Raw genomic sequence first — 21,237 nt, forward strand, 5'->3', positions numbered from 1 at the left:
CCCCTCACCGGTGTCCCTGGGGGGAGGGCAAAGAAGGCATATTTGAAGTGGTACAAAAGAAACAGAAAAGAGAAATTTTCAAATGACCAATTCCCAAAGACATTTTATTTCACCTCAATCCCACAGGGCAGTCCGGGCTGCTTTGTAATTTACACAGATCAACATGCATGATTCGATAGGAAGATACTTAGGGCTCCATTTCCTTTACATTTCTATTCCAATCAATTCCCATTGGTGTCGTCTAACAAACCCCTTCTCATACCCTTAAACCACCTCATTTCCGCTCAGGGACAGTGGTTTACTCAGTCTTACTCAGAAACGGGACAGGAGCCTCGGGGAGGCTGCAATCCCGGCACCGGATTTCTTTTTTTTTTTTTTTTTTTTTTTTTTAAGATTTTATTTATTTATTTGACACAGAGAGAGATCACAGTAGGCAGAGAGGCAGGCGGAGAGAGAGGAGGAAGCAGGCTCCCTGCTGAGCAGAGAGAGCCCGATGCGGGGCTCAATTCCAGGACCCTGAGATCATGACCTGAGCCGAAGGCAGAGGCTTTAACCCACTGAGCCACCCAGGCACCCCCGGCACCGGATTTCTTGAAGAGCCGGGGTGGGGGAGAAGCCGGGCAGGGCGTGGGCTCAGAGGAGGGCCCGCTTGTCCCGCACACCGCCCGCTTCAAGTTCGCCATCTCTAGGATTTCTCTTTGTTGTTCCTCTTTTCAATAAGTCTTCTCAAGTATTCGAGCTTATTGTCGAGCTTATTTATGTAAAGCTGGAACTCAGGACCTAGATGATACGCTATGAAAAGAAGAATTCATGCGGGAAGGTCAGAAGTTCGGTGGTCCTTGTGGGACAGCCAGACACCATTCCCCACACATGTACTAAAGGGGGGGATTTTAGGTTCCTTAGAATGCCCTCCATGTCCTGTCCCTCCAGCTTCAAGCACCTTCCCGCTGTCTGAATTTAGGCGTGGAAGCTGCCTTAATCCAAGGGCTGATACGTCGGCGGTGGTTCTGCCCCTGGACCTTGGTTTCTCATGCGATGCTCAGTAGCCCTTACCTTAAGGGGACATGCATGTTTTCTAATAAATGAATTGCAAGACATCTATATTTGGCCATTATCTTGCTTTTGTAATCTTGCTTCTTTGCCAGGTCATTCCTTATTGCTGGGGTGACCGTATTAACCCATCGGGGGTGGGATTCAATGGAACTAGGAGGCATCAGGTGGGTGATGCAACTGGGCTGGCTGGAGACCAGCGCTGCTTCCTAAAAGTCTGGGTCTGAGGTCAGGGGGAGCAAAATGGTGCCCAGTTCTCTTAGCAGCAAAGGGAGGCTGTTGCTCCGGTCCCCTGACCGCGAGTGGGGGAAGAGACCTTTTTATGATCTCCTGGGAGCTGAAGTAATAACCCTAACTGGCGAGTCTCAGAAGGGTGGGCACAGGGGACACCCAGGCGAACTGCAGCGTGGGGCATCTGGGTCGGAGACACGGATATCTAGACCATCTGTGTTCCCTCCTGCGGGTGAATTGGAGCGACACTCCCCCCTTCGTGGAAAGAGCATTTGGGGTATGGCATAGGGGAAACTGTGCAATCTGTACCTGTCTACTGCAAGAGCCATGGGACATTTCATCAGGGAAAAGGGGACATGGCAGGATTAGAACAAGGAGGCAGATCAGGGGGTCTGTGTCCCTTCAGCCAGGCTGCTAGCATTTGGACCTAGTTAAGAGGATGTCGTCCTTTGGGAAAGGAATTGGTACTGTTAATATGGTATATAGTGTAATATGGGGAAATGATCATTATGACAGGTGTCCTTTTTCCTCTGTTGGTATTGTTGGAGGAGCAAACAAATGCAAGAGAAAACAATCAATGAACCAGGAAGGAAGGATGGGGAGAGAATCACAAATGGGCCTTTGTTGATGGGGAGGCGGGGAGCCTGTCTGGAGATTTAAAAGTTTTGAAAGATATGTATAATCAGTTGGGGTCATACTGAGTGGGCAATATTGATTGGAATCAATTCTATCGTATTTGAGGATGTAAAGGTCTCAGGAATGTTTAGCGGAAACAGACTGTAAAAACAATGAATTCAGGGAATGTGTATAGCTCACCATAATTTTACAGAGAAACGGGCAAAATAAAGATGGGGGGACGCCTGGGTGGCTCAGTTGGTTAAGCAGCTGCCTTCGGCTCAGGTCATGATCCCAGCGTCCTGGGATCGAGTCCCACATGGGGCTCCTTGCTCGGCGGGGAGCCTGCTTCTCCCTCTGCCTCTGCCTACCACTCTGTCTGCCTGTGCTCATGCTCTCTCTCTCTCTCTCACAAATAAATAAATAAAATCTTTAAAAGATGGGGAAATTGCAGAATATTTGCATTCTTACAACCACATTAATAAGGTGAGCCAAGAAGCCTGACCCAGTGGGTTAGAGGGTCCCAGGGAGGCTGGACTGGTTATACCTACTTCCAGCACCCTGGTGTCTGGGGCATGATCCCCAAGAAAATGTAGTAAACAATACATGCTCTAGTTAACCCCACCTTGAGGGGATGTGTGGGAGTTGGGGATGAGCTTGCCTGAACTCTTATGGGAGCGTCAGGATGTTGTTAAGCATCTTGCTCTCCTACTGGGTGTCTCTGGCCAAGATCAAGTAGGTAATAAATCATGTAACTGTCCATCCTCGTGGTCTCCTCTGTTCTACTCACTGGCATCACTGCCTGGACTGAGAAGATGAGCCACCTCCTTTGCCCACACATCCCCTGTACAGATTGGCCCATCTGAGCCTCCTGCCCTTTAGATGACTGTCCGTCCCCTACTATTGCCAGAAGAGATGCATGCACCCAGAGAAGGAAGAAAACAGGACTCAAAGAATCGCAAAGGATAAATAAGAGTTGATCTTACGTAGGTGGGGGAAATTCATGAGGTTGGTTTCCACCGCTCTGTTGTTCAGGGGCTGGGTCCTCCGGTAGTGATTGTGGAGGGTCTTGTTCTGGCGATCCACTATGGAATTCTCTAGCTTCCAAATCTACAGGCCACATGAAGTGAATTATGGAGGGGAAGAGGTACTGGGTGGTTTAAAGGAGCGTAGTTTATTGGGTTTATTTCTATAATCCCGATAAAGTGAGTATGAGAAGATCTCAAGTTTTGCTACATGGCAACAGAGCATCCACCCACCCATCCATCCACCCACCCACCCATCCATCCATCCATTCATTCTTCCAACCATCTCTTTAAATTATTTTCTGTGACTATTTGGTCACCAGTAGAAAGGAGAAAAAGAAGCAAATAGATTTGTGGGTGGGTATCTTTGAATAGCGTTCTTTCCACCTTTTCCTGCATTGGGGAAATGAAAATTTAAAGAAAAAGATCTACTTGTTCCTGAGGAAGAACATGACCCGGAAGGAAATGCCACCTTTTCCTCTGCAACTTCAGTTACATTTGTCCTTTCCCTAAGGCAACAAATATTTACTGTGCACCCATGCTATGCTGGGGAACCAAAGGTGGCTGACACAGCTCTTCTCCTCAAAGGACTGCAGGCCTGCTAGCATATTAAAGAGCTAACAATGTCAGTAAGTCCTTGTGTGAAGCCAATTATGAAGTCAGAATGTAAGCTTCACGAGGACAGAAGTTCTGTCCATCAAGGACCAAGAACGCTACCTGGAGGGAGCATCCTCTCAGCAAATGTTTGCCTTCGCAATGCAGCCCTTCTTCTCTGACCCAGGTCAGGTCCCAGTCCTTTGGCTGCATCCAAGGTCCCAGGGTTCCCTGGATCCCTGATGCCTCAACTTGCCCATCTCTGTCCAAGCACTAGTAAGGTCACCCAGGCCAGGAGGGGTGAGGCACAGCAGCCCCGGGGCAGGAAAGCACCTGGGAGCCCGGGTGCTGGCATTAAGGTGAGATGTAGGGAAGCGCCCTCGTCAGCCAGGCAGTCAGAAGGGGACCTGGGGAGGCAGTGTGGGGGCCTTACCTGTGCGCTGGAGAGCGGCACGTGATGGACCAGCACAAACCAGTGGACGTTCTCAGTGCAGGGAGGAGTGGTGAGCGACCCCCTGTAGCTGTAGTAGTGCTGGGCGTCCTCGGGGAGCATGTCCAGAATGTCAAGGCCACTCAGAACCGTGCTTTGTCCTAACAGAGGGGACAAAGGATAAAGGAATGTGAGGGGCCACTGGTGCCCCTTGGGGGGACAGCTCAGGCTCAGACCGCCCCACGTTTGAATCTTCTGAGTCACCAGAACACAGAGGCTGATCGTTCGAAGCATTTCCCCAGTCTGCTGCTTCCTAGAAGGGGGTAAGAGCGCAGACTCTGGGGAGAGACCCACTCAGATACCTCCTCCTGGCTGTCGCCTCAAAGGCAACAAGGGAATGTTCAATAGGATTCCTACGAGGATAAGGGGGGAGGGGTGTGCTTATAAAGTCTGGTCATTGAACTTGAGCTTGGAAAGTCCTCGTGAGCCTGTCAACCAGTTAACAGCTAACAATTTGTTACCAGCCAACAACTGTTGGGCAGAAGATATGCTTTATGATAAATGAGAGAAGAGAATTATGACTGCTAGGGGCTTCTGGATAAGAAATCTCAAAAAAGAACAAAATGCCTTGGTTTGGGCTCACTTAGAAATGGGTGGATAGAGACACCTGGGGGGCTCAGTCGGTTAAGGATCTGCCTTTGTCTCAGGTCATGATCCAACGGTCCTGGGATGGAGCCCCGCATCAGGCTCCCTGCTCAGCAGGAAGTCTGCTTCTCCTTCTGCCCTTCCCCCTTCTTGTGCTCTCTCTTTCTCAAATGAATAAATCTAAAAGAAAGAAAGAAAGAGAGAGAGAGAGAAAGAGAAAAAAAGAAAAGGAAGGAAGGAAGAAAGAAAAAAAAGAAAGAAAGAAATGGCTGGATGGAGATGAGAAAGGCAGACTCAGAACCAAGTGGGGGTTCAGGCACCTGGTCCTGAGCATTTCCCGCCATGGTTCCCGAGAAACCAGGCTCAGCCCCCGGGTGTGGGGGCTCGCGTGGGGAAGGGGGGCCATGGGAAGAAGTGTTTCCACAGGGTCTCCGGAGAGTCCCAGCTCAAGAACCCATCACTGCATCTTGAGAATCCCTCTTCCATTCATGTCATGACTCTGAGCTCCTGAGCTCAGCATGACGCCCACGAAGAACCACAGAGTTGAGTTGAATTTTTTCGTTTTCCCAAAAATGCACTTTGCATTCTTTTAATGGCAAAGAGGTTACAGTTTTTACGTAGACATAAATACACTCGCTAAACCAAGGCGTCAGAGTCTGGTAGTGGATAATCCCATGAATAGGCTAAAAAAATTTCTAAATTTTAGTGTTATTGGAAGAGCTTCCAGATACAACCTTCCAAAGGGCTCTGGAGCATGGATTTACCTTGATCCCTGTAATATAGTTAAGTGAGTCAAGAATTCCAGGACCATGGTGCAGCCACTAGGGAAAGCGATGTGATGGCAGCTTTAAGAATTAAACCTAGAATTACCATATGACCCAGCAATCCTGCTTCTCGGCTTACACACAAGAGGACTGAAAGCAGGGAGGTGAAAACAGTAAGACGTGCTGACGGTTTGGATGTGAGGGATAATGGAAAGCGGAAAATCGAGAATGATTCTGGGAGGGGCCTGAATGGCTCAGTTTGTAGAACACGCAACTCTTGATCTCAGGGTCGTGAGTTCAAACCCCACGCTGGGGGTGGAGGCTATTTAAAAGAATTTTTTTTTAAGTTAAAAAAAAAAAAAACAGTGATTCTGGGGTATGGGGCTTCAACAGTGGGATGGCTTATGATGCTCTCTGCTGGGATGAGGAAGTCGGTTTAGGGACGAGCCTGGGGGATGGGTGGTAGGGAAGGTTCGGGCCATATTAAATTTAGATCTGCAGGGCAGTATCAAGCAAGCTGTTGGATAGAGGAATCCAGAGTTGACAGGGAGGCCAGTGCGGAGAGCAGTATTGATCAGAAGCATCATTTATTGAATTGGAAAAGGAAATGGGTCTGGATCAGTTCGTAGAAACGGAAGGTCTAAGGTCCATGCATTCAAGGAAATGCCTCAAACCACAGGCCTGTGGTTTCTCTTGCTGGTCTTGCTAAGGGTCCGCAAAACAACCAGCTGGTTCTTGTGTTTGCTTTGCCTCCCCTGCCCCGTGATCCTGTCACTGCATGGAGGACCTCAGATTTTAAGAGTCCACTGCGCAGAGAGGGCAATGGAGGCCATGGGACGGAATGAGGCCCCCTAGAGAAGGCAGAGCCGGCGCCCCCCACCATGAGAGCAGGAGCAGAAAGAGAGCGCAGACGGGGGTGAGCCTGAGTGTGGGCAGAACGAGAGTGAGGTGGGATGGATCGTTGTTTCCAGGTCAATCGAGAGAAAAGAGAAGTGGCCAGGAGATCTAACAGGGGTGACCTTAAAGGGACGGTGGCTGGCAGGGTCAGCCAAGGGTGAGTGAGAAAACGGAACAGGACCACGAGGCAACACATTCAAGAGCGCATCGAATGGGACAGAAGAGGGGAGGACGGCAACGGGCTGGCTGGGTCAAAAGAGACTCGTGGGGTATTAGAGCGCAGATCTGTGTGCCGAGCCAGCGGCAGGTGAACAGTAAGAAATGGGGGCTGTGGGACAGCAGAGGCGAGCAGGTGGAGGGACCCTAAGAGGGAGGCCCAGTGTGCGCTTGGGGAGGGCCGGGCTCTCGAGCAGGGACTCTCGCCCACTGTGACAGAGGAGGGGACGTGGAGCTAGGCCAGTGCAGATGGGTTAAGAAGATGAGTGAGGGTCTGACCGCCTTTTAGATAAAGCGGGAACAAGGCATCCGATCCGCTCAAGGGGGAAGCTGGGGCCGGGGGCAGAGGAGCTTCGAGGGAGGGGAGGAAACGTGAAATAAGCGTTCTGGAGCAGGGAGAAGCAAAGGCCCAGATGAGTGTTTGAGGATTTCCAGGCCGTGTTAATACATGCTCATATTTGTAGCTATGAATAAAAATAACAGTGGTTGGGGGCGCCTGGGTGGCTCAGTGGGTTAAGTGTCTGCCTTCAGCTCAGGTCATGATCCCAGGGTCCCGGGATCGAGTCCCAAGTCGTCAGGCTCCACGCTCAGAGGGGAGTCTGCTTCTGCCCCTGCCTCTCCCTCCACCCCCACTCATGCCCTGGGGAGAACAAAAGGCCCATGGGTCGGAGGTCAAGGGACCCCCTGGATGGGCGGGACCGGAAGTCAGGGACCTGCAGTCTGGGAGGGGTGGCCAAAGTCAGAAGCACAAGCCCAGGGTGTCAAAGCTGATGTGGTTGTGGCTCAGGTCACAGGCCGTAGGGGTCGGCGGCCACTCGGACATGAATCCTGCCTTCTGGAGGCAGAGGAGGGGGAGACCAGCCCTGTCCAGGCACAATGATGGGAGGGTTTTCCTCAGCCTGAAGCTAAGGAGGACATCTCTCTCTCTCTCTCTCTCTCTCTCTCTCTAGTGCCCAGAGTCATCACTACTCACTGGAGCTAGAGGTGAAGCGAAGATATCCCCTGTCTGTGGTCCCCTGGCTTCCAACCGTGGGAATCAACACATGGGGTTTGTGAACAGGTTTCTCAAGGGTGTTTGCAGCCTGAGCCGACAGCAGGAGCCGCTGGCATGAGAGCCCTGGCCCCCTGGCGGGGCCCGTGTGCCCCCCTCTCTGCCGATGTCCCCCTTCCAGGCCCCCTGTTCCCGCAACACGCTCCTGCCTCTGCTGTGGGCTTTCCTCACCTGGATGCCGGATGTTGTTCAGGTGGGCAATGAAGTTGCTGTAGTAAGTGTTTTCACCGTGATCCCTGACCTGGAGGAGAAACAGAGCAGTGCATCGAGTAGAAAGGGGACCTCCGTCTGGTAATCCCGTGCTTTGTTGTCCCTGCTGACTGGGCAGAGCCCAGGGGCAGGGAGGAGGCAGCCGGTCCGAGCCCCAGCTGTATAGGGAGAGACTGTCTGGTCATTCTTTGCCACCGACTGCCTGGGCTCACTGGTCTCTTCCAGGGAGACAGGACGGAAGCATTGGGACAGCTTACAGGGAAAGAGCCTTCTCAAGGGTGACCGGTGAGGCCCTCAGGGCATGGCCCAAAGTCACTGACACCATACCCCCCAGGGACTCTGTTTGGGCGGGGTTCACCTCAGGCCACTTCCCTGTGATGAGGGGGGCTTGGTCCCATGTGCCTGGTTCCTCATCCTCGGGACTCCTGCCTGAGCTGGGGACAGCCTCTGTCCAAGCCAAAACTGCTCCAATTCTGCCCCCTGCCAGGTCACCACTGTTTTGTGTGAGCGCTGACTCTTCAGAAGTCAGAAAAATTACTTTTGGTGAAAAAGGTGAATTTCAATGGTTCTTTTCAGTCGGTGGCGTTGGTCTAATTCTTCTTCCGCTGTGTATGAATTCCAATTTCTTGGATCTATGACCGCCACTCGCTATTTGTTTTGCTAGGTCCCTCGTGGATTTTTGTTCCTCTGTTCCAACTTTTGTGTGAAACAAATAACTTCCATGCACCATTTAACCATTTTTAAGTATTAGTGGTTGTTCTAGTGATTACAGCTGTTCCCCCTTATCTGAAGGGATTGCATTCCAGGACCCACAGTGGATGCCTAAAACCATGGGTAGCGCCAAACCCTGTAAATACTACATGTTTTCCTATACATACCTGTGGTAAAGTTTAGTGTATGAATTAGATGCAGTAAGAGACCAACAACAATAAACTAATAATCAAATAGAACAATGATAACCATATACTGAATTAAAAGTTATATGAACGTGGTCTCTCCCAAAATCTCCTGTTGTACTTCACTCACTCTTCTTGGGATGATGCATTTGATCAAATGCCTGCGTGACAAGGTCACGGGGGTGAACGACGCAGGCGCTGTGACCTAGCGTTAGGCTCCTGGAGTAAACATCACTAGAAGGAACATCTTCTGGGCTGCACGTGACCACGGGTAACTATCACCTGGGAAAGTGACACCAGGGATAAGGGGGGACTACTGTTCAATATACAACTTATCACAGCCTACCTCAGGTTAGTACTAACTTAATTCCTATAAAATATGGGGACTTTGTTCCAAGCTAGCTCCATTTCTTTCTATTTTCCTCACTTTTGTCATTGACATTACATCTACCTACATCGTAAACCCAACAATAAGTGGTGTAATGATTGCTTTCAACAATCTGATGGGTTTTTTAAAAGAAATCTTTTAAAGACAAGACAAAAACATTTGTAGACAGTCTTTTATAGCTACCATTTCCAGCATTCTTCGTTTCTTTCTGCGGATTTGAGTTACTGTTTGATGTCATTGCCTTTCAGCCAGAAGGGTTTTTGGTAATATTTCTTGTAAGACAGATCTGTTAGCAATTATCTCAGTTTTTCTGTATCTGGGAATGCCTTTGTTTCGCCTCATTGTTGAAGGGTGTTAGTTGGATTAGGATTCCTGGTTGACATTCCATGGCCTTCTGATGACTTGTTTCTAATGAGAAGTTGGCTGTTAGTTGTACGTCAGTATCCTATTTATAAAAAGTCCTTTTTGTCTTGTTGATTTCAACAGTTTGACTCTGATCAGACAAGGGCTTTGTTCAGTTTCCCAGTTTGTAAATTATTTTTTTTTCCATCAAATTTGGGGGAAAATGGGACCATTATTTCTTCCATTTTTTTTTCTTTCACTTTCTTTTTCCTCTCCCAGATTCCCACTATGTATATGTTGGGCTGTGTGATCTTGTTCCCATGAATCTCTAAGGCTTTGTTCATTTTTCTTCAGTCTTTTCCTTTGTTTCTCAGATTGAATAAATTCTTCGATTTCTCTCCAAATGTACTGACTCCTTCTGCTATCTCACCTCTGCTTTGAGACCATGTCGTGAATTTTTCATTTTATTTATTATATTTTTCAACTCTAGACTTTCCACTTGTGCATTTTTGTCATTTCTGTTTCCCTTTTTTGAGTCATTGTCATTATACTTTCCTTTAATTCTTTGAACACAATTTCCTTTAAGTCCTTGAACATGTTTATGATGGTTGTTGGGAAAGTCCTATCTGATAAGTCCCTTAATCCACTCACAGTCATACCTGTTGGCTGCAGTTTTTTCTCTTAAATGTGGATCATATTTTGCATGTCCAACTTTTTTTTTTGAAAACTGTACATTTAAGTAATATAGCATGTAAATATGATTTCTGATTTTTAAAAAATTCTTTTGTTTGTTTGTGTATCCGTTTAGGAATTTCTTCCGCTTCGTCTGCAAGATGGGTCTCCCCAGCCACACACAGCAGCTGATGTCTTGGCTCTGTTCTTAAATCTTATTCCTAGGGCCCTCTAGGAACCACCTATATGGTCAACATAGCTTTGTGGTCAGTCAATGATGTTAGCAGAAGTTGTTGTTCATACCCCTCAAGCCCATCACGTTTGCACCCTCTGCTGCTGGATCTGGATGAGCTGTGAAGCACATCCAGAGGTCAGCCAGTTAGCAGGTCAGCCGCAACTTTCACTTTCTATTACCTTTACTGATAGATCCTGGGGCATGGGCTTTCAACTCACACTCCAAATCAAGTGAGTCATCCACCTCCAGGCAGTAAGACTGCTGGGTCCCCTGTCCAGCCTGCTCCAGGAAAACGACCTTGCTGACCAAGCTGGAGTTTGGGGATAGGAAGAGCCCCACTGTTCTAACTCAAAATTCTAGCCACTTTTCAGAAACAAATGCCTTGATTTGTTGTTTGACTTTGGTCCAGTTCCAGAGCAGAGATATGGTTGGTTTTGGCCATTTTATCCAACTTAGCACTTGTTGGGGGAGACTGAATTCATGACCATTTCTTGCCACCTAGCCACAGGTCCTGCCCTCCAGACTTTCTGAGAAAAGCGGAAAAGCAGGTGTTGATTTGTCCAAATCAGCATTGGTCCAAAGCATCAGGTGTAGACAAAGGGTCTTCCCTCCTCATCTGCTACTGAGCTCACCGTTCTTAAAACAACTCTGACTCAGTGAAGCCCTTGCTCACAGTCACTGTGTTCCCTTTGTGTCCCCAATCTCGGGGACGTTGGATGAGTGGGACAACTGATTTAAAGGAGCTGGGATCACAGCGTGGTTGGCCAAACATAAACTGGCCGGAGGGGAAGGGGAAGCTGGCCACCAGTCTCTGATGTCACATGTGTCACTTCAGCCTACCTCAATGAGGGCTGCCAGCACAGCCAAGCCATCCGGTTCACTCTGCGCTCGGTCGTAGCTCTCGTATTTAGAATTGTAGTGAACAATGTGAATCTGTGGAAGCAAGAAAGGGTAAGTCAAGGGCGGTCCCTACAGACTTCATGAGCTTCACGTGTTCAGGGAAGAACGAAGAGAAAGGTGCTCTCTACCAAAGCCTCAGCCTGTCCCTCCTAAACAACTCTGACCTCCTTCCCTCTGGGTCTGAGATCTATCAAGACCAGAAAGTTCTCCAACGGAAAGAGCATGAGTGGGATTCTGGGGAGATGGCAATTCAAGGGCATTTTCCTGACCCCACCCTCCAGGCAGATGAGCTGGCAGTGTCCAGAGGGCTTGTCTGAGGTCACTGGGTTCTCCTGTGGTCTCCCAGGAGTGGGCATGAGATACCTTGCTCTGGAGGACACTAAACCATGGTCATCTTAAGGACAGATCTATGCAAGAGAGAGAACCCTGAAAATCTAACACACAGACATTCAGCTGAAACCGAGAGGACTTGCCCCATTCTGTGGGCTGTAAAATCCTGCCTTGCACTGTGCTTTCTGTGAGAGCAGGGACCCTGCTTGAACCCCTGAATGTAGCAGAGATCACTAAATGGTTGTGAATGAATGAAAAAAAAATCAGCTTAGGGTGACTGGACGGTCACCATGCAGTCTCTTTGGCTGTTTTCATAAGGAAAGTGACTGTGGGATTGGAAAGAAGAAAGAGGACCTGGCTGGGGTCTCCAGAGTACCTCCGCCACAAATCGGATGCCGTCAATGGTGTGCTCGGAGCCGCTGATCTCTGAGGACGCTCCACCCCAGTGGAAATGCATCTGCTCGGCTGTGTACTGGGTGCCGTCTGGGGCCGTCATGTGCATGGTCGGGGGCAGGCTAATCTGCACTGGGAGAGAAGACGAGAGAGGGCTGCGGCCGGTGTACACAGGCACGGAAGGGTCAGGTCTACCGACCAGGCAGCTCCCTCGCGCTCCCCTGCACACTCATGGAGCAAGCCAAGACCACGCTGGCTTAGGATGCCCTGAGCAGGGTCGCCCACGGGGAGGAGGTGACTGGCGCACAGGGCAGGCTGGGAGAGCCCGGCTGGGCAGGTGCCCACATCAGGGCCCACACCCTTCTACCCAGACTCGGGGGTCAGGGGTAGGACCACCGGGGGAGGGGGTGGCAAGGCCAGCTTGTCAGCCCTAGGGAAGGAGGATGCCCTAGAAAATATGGCCAGTGGGTGTGGAAACCAGAATCCAGCTCTCAGCTTCTGACCAGTTTTGTGATTTGCCCACAGCATAGGAATAGGAAGGGGGATTGGGGGACCTCTTGGGACTAGTGTGACGACTTTTATTCCCAGAGCACTGTTTGCGAGGCCAAGTTGAGGTGTTAAATATCGTCATCCTGGGTAGCCTTTTAGGAATAGCTCAACTGAGCTCCTTGCTCAGTGGGGAGCTGCTTCTCCCTCCGCCCTTCCCCTGGCTCGTGCGCTCGCTCTCTCTCTCTCTCAAATAAATGAATAAATAAATGAATGAGTAAATAAATAAATAAAAGAACAGCCGACTCCATTCCATAAAACCCCTGTAAGCTTCAGTGCTTTTATGGACGAGGAGGCCAACCTGGGGAGTGGGAAAGCCTTCCTTGCTCAGAGGCACAAGATCACACAGTGGGTGGAGGAGGGCAGACCGGGCCAAGAATGGGTCGTGGCAGGGACAGGATGTCACCATTACAGGCCTTCACTTCTCTTTGGAAGACAAGAGACCACATTCTGCAGCAAGTCAGGAAACACACAGACCCCCGGCCTGGGGTTTAACTTGTTCTGATCAGTGGATGTGTTCAAGTGTTAAGTTCTTGCCGACAGGAAAACGGGCCACTCTTCCCGCTTCCTCCTCCTGCCCGGTGCCCTACAGATTGGCCCAAGGGAGGTCCCTCTGGTCACTAGCTGCTGTTGTTTGCTTCACCGGTTCAGGCCTCAGAGACATGGCAACATTCTGGAATGAGCCAGGGAAAAGGGAGGCTCCAGAGGGTGAGAGAAGAGAGTGAGGAAGGAAAAGATCTATGAGGATATACACAATTTAGGTCTGGGACAAGAACAAGCAACATCTAGTCTGTTAGCCAGGCCTTCCTACTGAAAGTCATTGAAGAGAGGCACCTGGGTGGCTCAGTCATTAGGCGTCATGTTCGAAGGGCCCTGGGGTCCAGCCCACGTCAGGCTCCCTGCTCAGCGATGAGTCTGTTTCTCCCTCTGCTGCTCCACCTGCTTGTGCTCTCTCCCCCTCTCTCTCTTTCCCAAATAAATAAGTAAAATCTTTAAAAAAATAAATAAAAACTTCTATCTTGTAAAAGACACTATGAGGAGACTTAGGAGAAGATATTTGCAAAAGACGCATCTGATAAAGGACTCCTAGCCAAAATATACAAAGAACCCTTTAACACTCAACAATAAGAAAACAACCAACCTGATTTTAAAAAGGGGCTGGAAACCTTAGCAAACACCTCACCAAAACACACAGACTGCAAATAAGCAGGCGAAGGGAGACTCCACGTTGTAGGTCATGGGGGAAATACAAATGAACAACAGTGAGATACACCGCGCACTTATCACAACAGCCCAAATCCGGGACACTGACGACAGCAAATGCTGGGAGGATGTGGAGGGCAGGAACTCACTCAGGGCTGGAGGGGGTGCGACATGGTGCGGTCACTTTGTTAGACAAAGCTAAACACAGCCGTACCATCACATTCCTTGGTCTTTACCCAATGGTAAAACCAAACTCTGCACATGGATGTCTATGACAGCTTTATTCGTAATTGCTGAATGATGAAAGTAGCCAAGATGCCCATTCAGTAGGTAAATGGATAAACTGTGGTCTATCCAGACAATGGAATGTTATTCAACGGTAAAAAGAAACGAGCTATTGGGTGCCTGGGTGGCTCAGTGGGTTAAGCCTCTGCCTTCAGCTCAGGTCATGATCCCAGGGTCCTGGGATCGAGTCCCGCATCGGGCTCTCTGCTCAGCGGGGAGCCTGCTTCCCCTCTCTCTCTGCCTGTCTCTCTGCCTACTTGTGATCTCTCTTTCTCTCTCTCTGTGTCAAATAAATAAATAATCTTAAAAAAAAAAAAAGAAATCAGCTATCAAGCCATGAAGAGACATGGAGGAACCTTAAATGCGTTACTAAGTGAAAGAAGCCAATCTGAGAAGGCCACCTACTATGTAATTCCAACTCTGTGACATTCTGGAAAAGTCAAAACTACGGAGACAATCAAAGGGTCTGTGGCTGCTGGGGTAGAGGGGGAGATGAACAGGCAGAGCACAGGGGATAATTAGGGCCATGAAAACACTGTGTATGATTCTGTAACAATGAATACTGTCATTCTACATTGGCTCAAACCCATAGAATGTGTAAGACAAGAACGACCCTTAAGGCAAACTCTAGACCAAATTATGCTGTGTCGAGGTAGAGTCATCCTTGATTTAAAAAAAAAAAAAAAAAAAGTATTTTTCTGGGGGACCTGTGTAGCTCAGTTGGTTAAGCAACTGACTCTTGATTTCGGCTCTGGTCATGATCTCGAGGTCGTGGGATGGAGCCCCATGTGGGGCTCCGTGCTCAGCCCTGAGTCTGCTTGAGATTCTTTCTCCCTCTCCCTCTGCCCCTCCCTCTGCTCACTCTCTAAATAAATAAATAAATAAATAAATAAATAAATAAAATCTTTTAAAAAAATACCATTCTGGTTAGTAATATGGATAATGGGGGTACAGTGTATGTGGGGGCAGAGGGTATATGAGAAGTCTCTGCATTTTCCTCTTAATTTTGCTATGCACCTAAGACTGCTCAAAAAAATGAAGTCAATTAAAAATACATATATATAAATCCGTATGTGTGTATACATATACACACATATATATATATTAGGTTCCAAGATCTAAAAGGTAATAAATATTTAATCAAAGTCAAAAGTAATAAATGTTTAATTATATCATATCAACTTTCTTGTTAAACTTACTCAACAGAATGTTATCAGATTTGAAAATTGGTTGAGTGGGGTGTTGTTGTTGCCTTTTTCCTTCAGGAGAATTCTTGAAGCTTGGAGCTTGCTGACAGTGTAAAGCCAATTGTAAAGAATTCTAAAAATCTTTCAAAATACTTGACATCAAAAAATGTAAGTAATGGGAGCTGTTTGCGTGCTTTCTCATAGGTTTGACCTGATGTGGGGTAGACTGGGGACCCTACAGGCTTCCAGCCTCTAGAGAGCCCAGTACAGCCCATAGGAGGAAGGTCCAGGGCCTTCTCCAAAGTGGGAGGAGGGAGCTGCTGGGACCCCACCCCACCCTGGGAAGCTAGGACCTTCCTAACACATCCCCTCTCCTGGGTCCTCAGCACAAAGCCCTACCCGGCAGGTGTGCAACGGAAACGGTCCATGTTACCAGTGGGGGTTTTCAATCGTTTGATACTTCTGGCTGCCTCTCCTGGTGGGGTCAACCCAGCTTCCCCCCTGCCTTCAGTTGCTACCTGTAGCCCCTCTTCATCGAGGGCAAGGACTGGAAGAAGGGCAATTTTAGCAATTGATAATGTATTTAATTATTACTGTTTTAACAAAGAAAAGGAGTCCTTAAGAAAAAGCCTGAGGTCAAATTCTTAGATTTCAAATACTGAGAACTGCAGGTCTGATTATCCTCTCTTGGAAGAACTATGAGACTTAAGGTTCCCCTAATCTGGCCCAACCATTACTGTAATTATTAATGTTCATGTTGGTGTGAACCAAAATAAATGTGTGAACCAAAAAAACGAGGGAAGGGGTTTGCAACATGCCAATTTGCTGGAGGCTTCAGAGAGAAACTTTGGAAGTAGGAGCTTGACATTAAAGATAAAATCAGGCTTTCATGACTTATTTGTGGAGTTCAGGGATCCAGGCCACATGTGCCTGAGGGCTTTTACGGCTCTTCACTCTCCTGGGTCTACCAACCCCATCAAGGGCAACTGCTTTTATCTTCTCAATTGTGCAAATAGGAGATCTAAATCCTGTGACTCCAGGCACCTATGCGGGTGGGCAGTAAGTCGGCCTAGCCCAGGAGGAAGTGGGGAGGGGGGTGTCCAAGGAGGAGGAGGACGGGTCGAGGAATCAGACATCCAGGGGCAGGGAATGGCCCGGGTCCAGCTCAGCTGCCAGAGACCAGGTGACCTTAAGTCCTTTGGCCTCCCAACGTCCTCACCTCCAGCCTTAACAATGACCCCTGCCAGGGGTGGGGGGTATCATGAGGCTCAGAGGAGAGGGGCCCACTTGGAAAATCAAAAGTATGTTCAGTAAACACAAAGCAAGGATTTTCCAGTTGTCCAATCCAGGCTTCTGAACTGGGGGTGGTCTACAAGACCCAAGTCAGCCTTTTCCTGTCTGACCTCTACCTCCTCCCTAGAAGAGGACCATTCAAGACCCCAAGAGTCTCTTTTTAAAACCTTTGAAGGATGCCTGGATGGCTCAGTCGATTAAGCATCTGCCTTTAGCTCAGGTCACAATCCCAGAGTCTTGGGATCCAGATCAGGCTCCCTGCTCATGAGGGAGCCTGCTTCTCCCTCTCCCATTCCCCCTGCTTGTGTTCTTGCCTTGTCTGATAAATAAATAAATTTATCTCTAGAAAAATAAATAAAACCTTTGAGAAATCCTGGGCCCTCCTGTCAGGCATTTTGAGCCAATCAGACTCAATGCAGAAAATATGGAAAAATCAGACGAGGGCACAGATCCCCGAGGGCAGGCGGCACAGACTCCGTGGGCTGGATGTCCCAGGGCGGGGTCGGAGTGAGCTGGGGGAAAGGTCAACCCGCAGAAGGAAGGATCCAGCCAGGAATTGAGGCCAAAGACTGAGCACCATCCCCCCACCATCCCGTGCACAGCTTGGAGTGGGGACCACCACCGTCTTTGGCCAGCAGCGCCCAGCCTGCGCTCTGCGTCTCCAGCAGGCTGCTCCGGCATCTGGCACCTGCTGCTAGGGCTGAGTGAGGGGTGGGGGGGGGGGGAGACAGCGTCCTGCCACCTGCCCCTTACCTGTGTGGCCGTTGTTGATCATGTGGAACTCGCCCGCCTGTACCCCGTAGCCTGTCAGGTTCAGAGCCGTCAGGGAGGGGTTGTAATGAACTTTTCTCCTCTGCAGGTTGATGGGGGACTGTCTCTTCCCACTGCAGGTGGGGTACTCCCTTGGCCAATGCAGTTCATCCAGCGCCCCCTCTGTGACAGAAGAGAGCCAAGGGGGTCAGAGTTGGAGGGGCTCAGCTCACCACAGGGCCTGCCCAGCGGAAGGCCAGGATCAACGCCAGAGGTCTACCTTCTAGAAAGCAGAGCCTGACCCCTAGAAGTCAGAATCTGCTCCGTGGAACCTGGTGTCTCAGGGACTTGACCTGGATTCCAAACTCCCCTGTTGTCACTGGCACCAAGAACAGTTGGTGTTTGGAAAACAATAAAGGTCTTTAATATATAGTTTTTTAATATATTTATATATATATGTTTATATTAAATATATTGTATATATTATATAAAATCTATTAAATCTATATTTAATATATATAACATATGTTGTATGATTTATATTTTTATATTATATATATTTTATGCAATATATATTTTTATATTTTTTAATATTTATATTTATGTAGCTTGGTTTTCCCCTGGAATGGGGATAAATGCACTAGAAGTCTCCTCGGGGCTTGGTGTTACTGAATTACTCTCAGGAGTCCTGTCCCCATTTCCTTCTAATGGCGCAGTTTTCCTTCCCCTCTCCCAACAATCATGCAGCGCCCTCCCCCTCTGCAGGGCCCCCACCCGCCACTGTTTCCTTGCTCCAGCCCCTTGCACTGGGTCTCAGTAGGTTAGAGACCCCCAGGTTGCCTACACCTATGGATTCAGGACAAGAAGGTAAAGCATCAGGTTCAAAGATGACCAAAGTGATTAGTTGAAAAAAACCAAAGTAACGAAATGTCTCATTTTTAAAGTGGGTGATAATTCTAGGGAGAAAAGGAAGAAAGCTAGTTGCTATAATGGGCCCACACCTTTGCAGTCGGGAATCCAAGCTCTCCCGCAGTTAGGGAGTAGCTGTATGGCAAATGCCTGGCTTGTTTTAAGGAAGGTGTTTGTTTTGGGGCCCCTCACAGCTGCTTGGTTTTACAATCAACAGAAAAGTCAATTTTTTATTTCTCTGCTCTTCTTGATTTAATGCCACAAACCAGTATTTAAACAATTCTTTCCCAGAGGTGGGATGCCAGTATCAAGGCCAGTGGCCCCGAGCACAGCCCCTGCAGGGATCAAGAGGCTTTAGCCTGTGTCCGTAGCCGTAGCCATGTTGCAGATTTCTCGAGGATTCCTAAAAGGCCTTTGAAGTAGCCTCCCCAAGTGTTGCTGGGCCCCTGACGGCTTTCAGGAAGGCCTGCAGTCTCACAGGCTGGGCTGAGCCTGGGAAGGACAAGACCTGCCTGTTGGAATTCTCTCTCTGGCTTACCCTTCTGAACCACCCTTAGTACCAACAAGCCACACGAAGCAGAACCCCAGGGCCTCCACGGCTCTGGCCACGTGTGGCCTCCTCTGCTCCAGAGCGGACCCATAGACCACAGCTGATCTCCCTGCCCTCTGACGCCAGACTCTCTGAGCCACCCATGATGTCCCTAATTCTGCTGCCCTTGACTCAACAAGACACGCATCCACCATGAATATATGCTTCCCTTGGGGTCCAAAGCTGGTGGGGGCACCGTGGGGAGAGTAAGTCAGTCAGCAGCCCTGAGAGTCCTCCAGAGCCCGATCCCTGGGTGCAGTGTAGGGAAAGGGGGGCAGGGCGGGAGCTCTCTTCACCACCCCATGGGAGGGGGTGACTCGGGTCCAGATGTGCAGATCTGGACCTTGGCAAGGTCATGGCTACTGGGAGGCGGCAACCCTGGGAGCCGTGCAAAGGTGCTGGGTTCTCAGGAAGTCAGGATGTTCTGGGTAAACTTCAGACCATGAACTCTCCAAGAAGAGAGCTCCACAAACCCGCACGCCCTCTGCGAGATGGCAGGGAGCCTGTTCTAGCAACTTCCTCCTCCACTGCAGAGCCCGAGAAAGCAGAGGGCCTCGCAGTCAGAGACGGCAAGCCGGCTCTCCAACCAGGAGCCTGGCCAGGAAAGGTTCTAAGGCAAAAACACCTGCGGGGGGAATCTTGGGCGCCCCCCACCGAGATCTGGTTGTCCAGGAAACGAGAGCAAACTCCCTTTGTCCCCGATCAGAGGTCTGAGTTCCACACGCTCTCCGCTCTCCGCTCTGCTCTCCGTAGGCGGGTAGGGCACTCCCGCAGGGTTGAGGGTGACAAGGAAAGGCACAAACCCAGCGGGGGCAGGGGGCGCGCTTACCTGAGTAGGTCCACTCAGACCCGTGCTGGGCCTGGGCCCCCAGGAGGAGCAGAGCCAGCAGAGCTACCAGAGCCGTCATGGTGCCACGGGTCTGGAATCGCGCTGATCCTGGGGCGCTCTTCTTTTTAAAAGCTCAGAAACTGTAAATAACAATTTACCCATTCTTGCTGACTGACCCACCCTCCGCTGCGCCCACTGAAACAATAACACCTTCCCACAATGGTCCTTGTGACTCCGGTGACGGGCCAGGTGACGCGCGCTCGCCCAGGCCCGCTGGTGTCATCGCCACGCTTGGGGTTGTTCCATATCCTAACTTATGAAAACTCCCTTGAAGGACCACACAGTGCACCCTTTGTGGATGAGTGGCCACAGGACAGGGGAAAGGCCCAAGGCAGAGAGAGGCAGGGTGGGAAGGATTTCCCAGGACAATGACATTTCCTGTGCCCTTGATCCTGGCAAGCAGGGACTCTGGGAATGGGTGAGGGCCGTCCCCTGAAAGCCCTAGCCAGATTCGGCTTGGCATCTCTTGCCCATCTCAGCAGTGCCCAGGGGCTGCCCCTGCAGACCTGGGCTGCCTCGGCCAGCTGTCCTGGGAAATGGCCTGCCTGCCCCCCACCTCCCAGGCTTGGGCATGGACCAGAGAGTTCCACCTGGAGGCCCTTGTTCTTGGCCTCGCTCTTGAATCGCCTGTGGACCCTGGAGCCCCAGCTCGGGACTCACATCCCAGGGCGTCCCTCGGGGCCATGGAGCCCGTGTGGGCACCCTGTTTCTCCAGGGGAAGCCTTTATTCTGACAGCTGCCATGGGCCCGGTCACACCCAGACGGGTTGGATGGGTGGTGTGCCTAATCCTTCCATGTCTCCTTGGGTAAACAGTCCTTGAAACCCACTGAGGGAGAAACTTTTGAGTTTATACCTGCTGACAGGTCCGCATTTCCCATGCCCTTCCGAGAGGGCAAAGGCACAGGGCAGGCAGCATCCCCCAGGGCGCATGGGGCTCTGCCCGGACACAGAGGACATCCTGTTCTGGAGAATAGCGCTACCCCGTCCCCCGCCCTGAGCTCATCACACGCCCCCTCCCTGGAGCCCAGAGGATGCTGGACCCACTCCGTGCCAGCGCGAAAGGATTCTGGCCAAGAGCAAGCGTTCTTCCGATCCCCTCTCTGCCACTGACGAGCTGTGTGGGACTCCGAGCAGGTTACTCACCCCCTCTATACCTCAGTTTCCCCACCTTGAATAAGCATTCACGAGAGGACCTCCCTCCTTGTGTGTGGCCACTGGCAGCACCCTCTACTCAGATCCCTCACATTACGAAGAAAGGAAGCCAGCCCATTAGTGAGGGGGCTGGAGGGAAAATAAAGGACTCATTCCCTGCCTGCTGGAACTCTCTTACACGTTTTCAGAAATTAGAAGCTTGCTCTCTGGTCTTTGCAAAGTGAGTCACGTCCTGCCTGCTGGGCTCCAGCCCTGGGCGAGACCCCACTTCTCCTGAGGACAGCAAGGATGCCGGGGACCTTCCCCAAGGCCAGGGACCCCTGACATCCAGCGGGCAGGGAAACACGAACCAGGCGTCTAAGCGTTTTTTCTTGGGAATCTGAGATGGGACTCGGGGAAAGAGGGAGCACAGAAGGAGCCTGAAAGTCACAGCTGGCTGGTGGCTGGTGGTGCAGAGCCCGAGCAGGGAGGCAGAAGGGAAAGGGAGGCTGAGTGAGGGGTAGGGGGCAGCCCGCAGAGAGAGGGAGGGAGTGGGGAGCCCAGGGCAGT

At 50.2% G+C, this 21,237-nt stretch overlaps 1 protein-coding gene across 1 annotated transcript; it reads right to left on the bottom strand.

Annotated features, from left to right (window-relative positions):
* Window positions 1-685: 685 nt before the first annotated feature.
* On the bottom strand, window positions 686-19,693 carry LOC111154841 (carbonic anhydrase 6). Its single transcript, XM_022514770.1, has 8 exons — window positions 19,476-19,693; window positions 17,152-17,331; window positions 11,868-12,016; window positions 11,102-11,194; window positions 7,690-7,759; window positions 3,949-4,106; window positions 2,883-3,006; window positions 686-792 (listed from the first exon to the last, which is right to left on the bottom strand). The coding sequence occupies exons 1-8, from the start codon at window positions 19,552-19,554 to the stop codon at window positions 686-688; spliced, it is 960 nt and encodes a 319-aa protein (XP_022370478.1). The 5' UTR covers window positions 19,555-19,693.
* Window positions 19,694-21,237: the final 1,544 nt, after the last annotated feature.

The sequence above is a fragment of the Enhydra lutris genome, unplaced genomic scaffold, assembly GCF_002288905.1.
Source record: "Enhydra lutris kenyoni isolate GAN:26980312 unplaced genomic scaffold, ASM228890v2 scaffoldscaffold38, whole genome shotgun sequence".
NCBI lineage: Eukaryota > Metazoa > Chordata > Mammalia > Carnivora > Mustelidae > Enhydra > Enhydra lutris.

Coding starts and splice junctions, on each gene's coding strand:
- LOC111154841 (XM_022514770.1), bottom strand. CDS start 19,554: ATGACGGCTCTGGTAGCTCTGCTGGCTCTGCTCCTCCTGGGGGCCCAG. Junction 11,195..11,867: donor GCATCCGATTTGTGGCGGAG/GTACTCTGGAGA, acceptor TTGCTTCCACAG/ATTCACATTGTTCACTACAA. Junction 793..2,882: donor CATGAATTTCCCCCACCTAC/GTAAGATCAACT, acceptor TTCTTTTCATAG/CGTATCATCTAGGTCCTGAG.